The sequence below is a fragment of the Mandrillus leucophaeus genome, unplaced genomic scaffold (genome assembly GCF_000951045.1).
Source record: "Mandrillus leucophaeus isolate KB7577 unplaced genomic scaffold, Mleu.le_1.0 Scaffold581, whole genome shotgun sequence".
In the NCBI taxonomy this organism is placed as follows: Eukaryota; Metazoa; Chordata; class Mammalia; order Primates; family Cercopithecidae; genus Mandrillus; species Mandrillus leucophaeus.
In genome coordinates, this window is record NW_012106264.1 from 148334 (window position 1) to 156953 (window position 8620).

The 8620-nt window shown below is 49.4% G+C and overlaps 1 protein-coding gene across 1 annotated transcript in view; it reads right to left on the reverse strand.

Annotated features, from left to right (window-relative positions):
• Positions 1-1018: 1018 nt before the first annotated feature.
• The window catches only part of PPP1R10 (protein phosphatase 1, regulatory subunit 10), a 17583-nt gene continuing 9981 nt past the window's right edge, over positions 1019-8620 (reverse strand). The window contains exons 6-20 of the mRNA XM_011999107.1: positions 8374-8450; positions 7381-7502; positions 7074-7247; positions 6743-6848; positions 6528-6640; positions 5604-5704; positions 5206-5353; positions 4972-5130; positions 4627-4873; positions 4395-4458; positions 4091-4285; positions 3832-3907; positions 3468-3581; positions 2555-3310; positions 1019-2281 (exon numbers count right to left, since the gene is read on the reverse strand). Of these exons, the coding sequence (XP_011854497.1) occupies positions 2172-2281; positions 2555-3310; positions 3468-3581; positions 3832-3907; positions 4091-4285; positions 4395-4458; positions 4627-4873; positions 4972-5130; positions 5206-5353; positions 5604-5704; positions 6528-6640; positions 6743-6848; positions 7074-7247; positions 7381-7502; positions 8374-8450 (2562 nt within the window). The 3' untranslated portion in view covers positions 1019-2171. The remainder of the gene's footprint in view (positions 2282-2554; positions 3311-3467; positions 3582-3831; positions 3908-4090; positions 4286-4394; positions 4459-4626; positions 4874-4971; positions 5131-5205; positions 5354-5603; positions 5705-6527; positions 6641-6742; positions 6849-7073; positions 7248-7380; positions 7503-8373; positions 8451-8620) is intronic.

Genomic DNA, 8620 nt, shown 5'->3' on the forward strand with positions numbered 1-8620 from the left:
TTTTTTTTTTTTTTTTTGAGACAGGGTCTTGCTCTGTTGCTCAGGCTGGATTGCAGTGGTACTATCATAGCTGTGGCCTTGAACTCCCAGGCTCAAGTGATCCTCTCGCCTCAGCCTCCCAGGTAGCTGGAACTAAAGGCATGTGCCACCATGCCTGGCCTTTTTTTTTTTTTTTTTTCCATTTTTTTGTACAGACCCAGTCTTCCTATGTTGCCCAGACTGGTCTGAAACTCCTGGGCTCAAGTAGTCTTCCCACCTTGACCTCCCAAAAGTGCTGGGATTACAGACATGATCCACTGATACCCAACACTAACCTGGCTAAGGTCACCCAGACTGTAGAGAGGTAGAGCTGGGACAATGGCCTTTATCTGACTCCAGCATCCTCAGGTTTTCCTCCTTTATCTGTAGAATGTGGATAAGATGACCAAGAACACATCCTAGAGGGCATGATAGCCAGGACAGGACTGTTCTAGGAACACACACGAGGCGTGTTAGGGAAGACTCAGAGAGATGAGAACCAGGAAAGACCGCTGTGGCTGAGATCTAGTCTGTATCCTAGAGTGTTTTATGTACTTCTGAAGTATTTTTTCACCAGTACTTAATAGCAACTCTTAGATCAAGCATTAGCTCCAGAGGAGTAAAAATCAGATTCCACAGATTTATACTAATGTACCTAACACAGGTGGTAATGGCTTTTTTAAAAAAACAGTCCAGGCCGGGCGCGGTGGTTCACGCCTGTAATCCCAGCGCTTTGGGAGGCCGTGGTGGGCGGACCACGAGGTCAGGAGTTCGAGACCAGCCTGGCCAACATGGTGAAACCCTGTCTCTACTAAAAACACAAAATTAGCCAGGCATGGTGGCAGGTGCCTGTAATCCCAGCTACTCAAAGAAGACTGAGGCAGGAGAATCCCTTGAACCCAGGAGGCAGAGATTGCAGTAAGCTGAGACTGCACCACTGCACTCCAGCCCAGGCAACGGAGCGAGACTCCGTCTCAAAAAAGTCCAAACACACCAGGGGTTAAATAAGCTGCTTCTCTTTCCACTGTTTATTATTAATGTACAAAATATACAAAACCAAAAAAAAAAAAAAAATACTCATCCTCAAATCCATTTTGGCTCTAACCCAAGACCCTGCACAAAACCCAACCAATCCACTGTTTTCATAGAAAACAACTGATGCCAAGGTGAAGGAGAGAACTGGGAAAGGGCAAAATCATCTTGTCGAATCCACCCAGGAAGGCACCTGGTGGGGATTCAGAGGTGGCTGACAGGGTGAAGTAGCTGAAAGCCTCCTTCACACTGGCAAGGTTCCAGGTGGGGGCAGGGAGTGAGCTAACTCCCCAAGGCAGTGCATGTAGTGTGACTTTCAGGCCCAGCATGCCAGGCCCAAGTTGATGAGAAGCTGGTCTCACTGAAGTATTTTATCAAGTCTCCAGACTGGCTGTAGTTGGCAAAGGCACACCAGCACCACTGGCCTCACCTTTGCCAGCTAAAACTTGCACCGGATGCAGATATGAGTTCACCATCATCAAACCTAGCAGACCCAGGACACAGACTGGGTGTTCACAGACAGTTCAAGGTCCCACTTGAGAAAGGACTCAGAATGGAGAGGCCACGCTGGGGGAGGAGTGGGGATGATGTGTGTTCCAGAACTCAAATCCAGCTGATTGAGCCCTCTCAGTGCAGTGGGATACACAATACCCCTTCACCATCTCCCCACCCCATGAGGAATAATGAACTGAGCTGGGATGATTTCTTAAGTGCAGCTGATCCTGTGTCAGAGTTCTGTGTGCATGTGGGGACCCGCAATAGAAGGGTAGGGGTGTTCTCCAGGATAACCAGCTTTAGGTTCTCAAGCATTAAGGGTAATACTGGAAAGGGGTTTGGGGTACAGGGTGAATCTTCTCAAAAAGTGAAGCCAACTGGGTCTCCTCTTCAGCAGTCCAGGAACGTTTCCAGTCTCTCTCCTCCCCAGACTGGAGGAAAATATGTACATCAATGCGCACCAGTGATCAGAAAACCCCCAGGAACCCAAGCAAGTGGGAACTGAGGGGGCCGGCTCCTCATCAGCTGGGGAAAAGGGAAAATGGGCCTCACAGAAGCCATAACAGGGTAGAAGGAGCGAGGCTGCAGTCCACAGGGGTTGTGTGAACGGGGCAGGCAAATGGTCCCTAGGGCAGTGGGGGCCCATTGACACCCGGGTGGTAGAAGGCACAGTTGTTCTCATAGCGGCAGTTGCCCTTCATCATGAAATGTCGGCAGACAGGGCGGTTTGACATGTCTGTGGGAATGATGGCAGAACAGTTAGACAAGAAATGGCTGAGGGCAATGCCACCCTCACCACCCCAGTCCATTGCATCCTAAGAACTTTCAGAGACACAGTCTTAGGGATTTGGGGGAAGGGCACAGAGTAGGAACTGCTATGCATACTGGGACATCAAAGAGACGGGTACCTCACGTTCTGCCTAGCTACCAACAGTAGTGACTCTCACCCACTCCCCAAAAGCTTGTATGGGACACCAAAAGGCATATGGGGGACAGGGAGCATCCTCACCTCCTCCATGGCTGTGGCCTCCATCGTGCCCTCGGTGGCCCCCTCCCCCGTGGCCAGGGCCATCATGGCCACGGTGCTCATGAGGTGGTCCTCGATGGTCATGGCCTCGGTGACCAGGAACATCATGAGGCCGGTGGCCATGGGGCCCCCCGTGTCCAGGGCCTTCATGGGGACGATGTCCACCACTTCCACCCATGCTTCCACCAGGGCCTTCGTGGGGGCGATGTCCACCACCAGCACCCATTCCTCCACCAGGGCCTTCATGGGGACGATGGCCACTGCCACCACTGATGCCACCACCAGGGCCTTCGTGGGGACGATGTCCTCCACCCCCACCCATGCTACCACCAGGGCCTTCATGGGGGCGATGCCCACTGCCCATGCCACTGCCAGGGCCTTCGTGGGGACGATGTCCACTGCTGTTGCCCATGCCTCCACCAGGACCTTCATGGGGACGATGCCCACCACCTCCAACCATGCCCCCACCAGGGCCCCCTCGTCCATTTGGGGGTCCTCCTCCAGAGCGACCTCCTCTGGCGCCTCGGAATGGAGGAGGAGGAGGAGGAGGAGGTTCGTTTCCTCCTCGGCCACCTCGGCCTCTATGGTATGGTCCAGGACCAGGTCCTGGACCCCCCCGCATTGGGCCACCCCGCATAGGGTCGCCCGGGCCATCCCAGAAGGGATCACCCCCCCGGGGAGGGGGTGGAGGACCCAGGAGACGTGGACCCACTGGCCCACCAGGGCCTCCATGGGGACCTGTACGGGGAGAAAAAAGAGAAAACAGTATCAGCTACCAGGAACTGCCATCTCCCAACCTAAACCACCTCACCTCCCACCTTCCAGTCAATCCTATACTATTATCAGACTGAAATTAAGCAGATAAGCCCATTCCAACCTTGTACTCACCACCTACCTGGCATAGGTCCCCCAGGTCCAGGGGGAAAGTGCTGCATGCCCTTGGGGCCCCCAGGACCCCCTGGTGGGAAACCATTGGCTATCGGGCCAGGGCCTAGGAGTCCATGTGGCACTGTTAATGAAAACAAGGATAACACAGCATGAGCACTCTAGAAGACAGGCATGGTTTCCCATTTAGATGCACCCAACTGACCCTCTCAAACCAACCTAGCAGAGCAATGCTCTCTCTGTCCAGTCTTTCCCTCCCATTTCTTGCCTAGTGTCCACAGCCCTGTACTCTTCTGCATCTGTGAAACCCTGCTTCCCCCAACTCCACTGCAGGCTTCCTCCCCCAGTCCCCTGGGGCTGGCCCTGAGGATTACCCAGCATCTGCTTGATCTTGTCTGAATAGTCTGGTTGTTTCAGTAGTTCCTCTGAAGGATGACTGTTTGGGCTACCCTGTGAGGATGTAAGAAGGCAAAGTAAACAGACAGGGTAACAACCATGGCGAAAGGGAGAGCCAAAGATTAGGGTAAGTGGGTAGATGTGGAGAACTGGGGTAAGGTGAATGGGAGACAGAGTGAGGAGACAGCACTTAAGGAGGCTCCACAGAAGGTGGAAAAGGGGAAAGAGGGCGCATACCATGATGGAAGTGAGGATCTCCTGGACATTAATGCCTCCTCCTCCAGGGCCTTGGGGGCCCTTTCCAGCACCCATGCTTCCCATAAGATTGGCCAGAACTGGAGGCAACTTGGAGCCTCCTGCCCCATCAGGTGAGCCACCTGACCCCCCAGGTTCCAGGGTCTCAACATACGGAGTCTCATCCATGGAACACTCCTGAAAGAACAAAAAAATTAGGACTGACAGAACAGAGACATTCTCACATGAAAGATGCACTGAATTCAATGACCATCACAACTTCCATCATCACATAACACTGACTTACCTCATCTAGGGGGATGAGTTTAGGGGGTATGGGCTCGTAGGGCTCAGGATCAGGCTCATGAGGACTATCAGGAACAGCACAGGTGAGGGAAAATAGTAGAATGATAGTCAAGTTATTAATTCAGGCCCTGAAAGTAATTTCTAACCTCCACCCCTTAATTACCCCAGCTCACGTTCCCCTCAGGAGTGTCCAAGCACTCAACATCCCAGGGCAGGAATCCCACTCTGCTCACCTCTCCTTGTTCAGGAAGAGCTCCTGAAGGATTCCCTTCTCCCGCTCAGCCTGGATATATCGCTCCTGGCTATTGCTTCCAGGGGTGACAAGCGGTGACGGCAGAACCAGGGGCCGGGGGCACACCCAGGGCACCTTCTCCTCCATGTTATCATGGCTCAGACGCCGCGCTGTCTCAAATGCATGTCGGTCTGACAGTATCTCTCGCTTAGCTGCCTCACCAAAGTCCTTGATCTTATTCACATTTACTATCGGCAGAGGAAGAAAAGCAAGAGGGAAAGTAAGCACAACCAAGTTCTTTTAAAATCCCTTAAACACACCTATTACATAGGAAATGACCTCTTACCTCGTTCAGTTTCATCCAATTCAAAATAGAAATATTCTCTCAGTTTGCCTTCCTCAGGCCACGTCACACTTTTCCTCTTCCTGCCTTTCCGGGTCAGCTGGTTAGGATCTCCAGGACTCTCCACTGGCTTGGCATCCAAAGCTCCTGGCTCCAAAGAGGCTGGAAGCAGAAGAGGTTTCAGACCCAGATCCCTCCTTTCAGAAAACCCCCAAACTGAACCAGTTTCTAGATTACCTGTATCCATGAGCTCTGGGACTTCAACAGGGGGAACCGGGGTGCCTGGACGGTCTATGTCCATTGCCTCAGACGGCGGTGCTGGTTCTGGGGAAGAAGGTTTGGCTGTGCTTGGTTCTGTGCTCGTTTTCCCTTCAAAGGGGCTCGGCTATTGTGAAAGAAAAGGCAGTGAACTGACTGGAAAGCCAAGGGCAAGGCAATTAGTCCAGGGTCCCAGGCACAATCCCCCAACAGTTCCTATATAAAGGAAGACTCTGTCTCCACACTGGTCTCACCTGCACCAGTCTATATCCAAGGCGAAACGCCTCTTGTCCTCCCGGACAACTCCTAGCTGCTGTGCCCTTTCTTCTACTTTACCTTTTATACTCTCACTGAAACCTACTTTTGGGAGCCCATACCTTGGCAGCTGTAGGTGACAGCACTTTTTTCTTCTTCTTAATTTTGATGCCTGGAACAGGGGCTGAATTGAGAGCATCCAGAAAGCCCAGGCCCTCCATAGCTACAAAAAGAAAGAGCATCAAATGGCATCATCAGACCCCTTCACAATCCTACACCTGCACACACAGTCTAGGCATAAAACGAGCCAATGAAGAGCCTGCCTCAACTTAGGACACGACAAGCTCAAGACGACCAGGAAGCACATGCAGGAGGATTCACACACGATATTCTTCTTGTTATTCTAGGTTTCTTGTGGCAGGCAAGCCATAGCTTTGGATGTGAATTATAGCTCAGGTAACTGATGAAGTGAGCCCCTGTGAACATGACAAATCACCTTGCCAGGCGCCCCTGACCAGTCACAAAATGGCACACCTCCCTATCTTATCTCTAAAATTACTCCTAAGTAACACCGGAAACGGGAGTTCCAGAGGTACAAAAAGTAAAGGGTACCAAGAAATCAAAGGAAAATGGAGAGAAATAATAAAAGAGAAGGGAAAAAAACTTCTCGTTCCCAGAGACATTCGTTCCCATAAGAGTTTGCTCCTGGCCAGGCACGGTGGCTCACGCCTGTAATCTTAGCACTTTGGGAAGCCGAAGTGGGTGGATCATGAGGTCAGGAGATTGAAACAACCCGGCCAACATGGTGAAACCCCATCGCTACTAAAAATACAAAAAATTAGCCAGGCATGGTGGCGGGCGCCTGTAGTCCCAGCTACTCGGGAGGCTGAGGCAGGAGAATGGCATGGACCCGGGAGGCGGAGCTTGCAGTGAGCCACGATCGTGCCACTGCACTCCAGCCTGGGCAACAGAACGAGACTGTCTCAAAAAAAAAAAAAAAAGACTTTGCTCCTAATTCAAAGTACATCTCCCCACTTTAGACTCACGCTGTGGCGGAATGATCTTCACTTTGATCTCTTTGGTGGCATTAGGTGTTGTGTTGAGTGGCTTGTATTTCTTTTCTGCAGGGGGGGTAGCATCTCCTGGAGCAGCTACGTTGCTGTCAGAAGAGGAACTGTCATCAACATCTCTGACTCACCCCCTCTTGCTCCCTTGTGTCCACAGATCCACCCCATTCAGAACCTGAGAATATGGTCCATACCTCTGACGTTTGAGGGGGATAGGTTTAAGATTGTACTTGTCAGAAACCACCACTGTGCTGGCGTTCTTCTTCACAGGCACCAAGGATGGTGTCTCCAGCTCTAGTCCTGGGGAAAGAAGCACGGTGTGGGCAGCTGAACTCAAACCCCTAAACCCCTGAATTTTCCTCCCGTTCTCACCCGCAAATGTTCTTCTAACCTTGTAACCAAAGCTTCCTCCGCTAATCTTCTCTTTTCCTTACGATTAACATATCACACATCAAATGATTCCCCCATAAGGCTCTGGGTGTGCACATGCACATGAACCCTCCAGAGGCCAGCCGCCAGTCTTACCAGTGGAACGGAACTTGGCATGACTGGGTGCTGTGGTTCGAAGAGACTTGGGCTTCTCCCTCTTCTTCTCTGGGGCCTCCTCGGCCCGGGTCTCAGCCTTCACCTCTGTCAAAGGTCGCTCAGGAGGAGTAGTTCGACTTTTCCCCTCATCTTTACGTTTCTTCTTATCTTTCTCTGTCATGAAAAAACAAAGCAGAAATGGATTTTATTTAAACACTGTCAGAGGTGAAGCAGACTGGGAGTACCTAAAGGCCACATCCCAGTAGGAAAGAAATAAATACAAAGGATAAAGGACTAAGGAGCTTACCAGCGGGCTGAGTACTGCTCTGAGAGCGGATGACAGCCATCCAGTCGCTGACAAGGACTGAGGCCAATTTCCGGAGCTCTGCAGGTGAGAGAAAGGGGAAATGCCTAATAATGTAAAATATTCTTCCAGGAACAGAAAATGGGAGGTTTGAGAAAATATTGTGAAAATCTATGTAATGGAGAAAGTAATCCAAAGTTTTAAGAAGAACATGAGATATGCTTAAAAACCAAACTCTTAAAAAATGGAACAATGAATTAAGAGTTGTGTTCTACTCAAATAACTTTCAACTCTGATGTCATCACACCACTCTGGAGTAAAAAGACCTAATATTTATTTCAGAATATGTGGTTAAAATCTTCATTAGTAAAAGACTACACACTGGGTGCCGTGTACACTGCTCGGGTGATGAGTGTACCAAAATCTCAGAAATCGCCATTAAAGAACTTATACATGTAACCAAAATCCACCAGTTCCTCAAAAACTACTGACACTTTTTTAAAAAGCTACATTAGTTGCTTCACGTATAACACCCCTAATTGTTACAACAATCTGAAGACTTTTTATTTTCCTTTATAGATGTAAAAACAAGCATAAAATTTGTTTCTAAATGAAAAAATACTTTTATAACTCTTTCCTTTTGTACTTGGCAAATAACATCTCTGATCTATGGGCACCTCTCTTCTGGCCAACATTTCCACTTATAGATTTATTTCATAATTTGTCATTTAATAGTAAGATTTTCACAGAACACTAAAACATAACTTTTTGAAACAGTCATACAATTAGCAATTTCTATACCTAAGCCAACATGAACCTCAATGCAGGAACATCCTAAAACCTTTCTGGAGTAACTGATAACTATGGTTCCGGTGAGACTTAACTACAGCCGACAGGGAATATACAAATTTCAATATCTAAACGAATGATGGTAATTAAATATGTATTTAAAGAGAGCAACACAATTAAGCCAGTTGGAAATAGATTACTGCTCACTTGGTGGGAAACTGGTATCTTGTGTGCCTGGGTAGAGATAAAGGAAACTCTAAATTTCTAAAGGAGACAGGCTTTGTCTTCAAGACAGAACTGTATGGTCCTTGCCAGAAGCTCCACAACTCTTTTAGAAAAGGAAAGAATCAGAGCTTTAATATATTTCTTTTTTTTTCTTTGAGATGGAGTCTCGCTCAGTTACCCAGGCTGGAGTGCAGTGGCACAATCTCGGCTCACTGCAAGATCCGCCTCC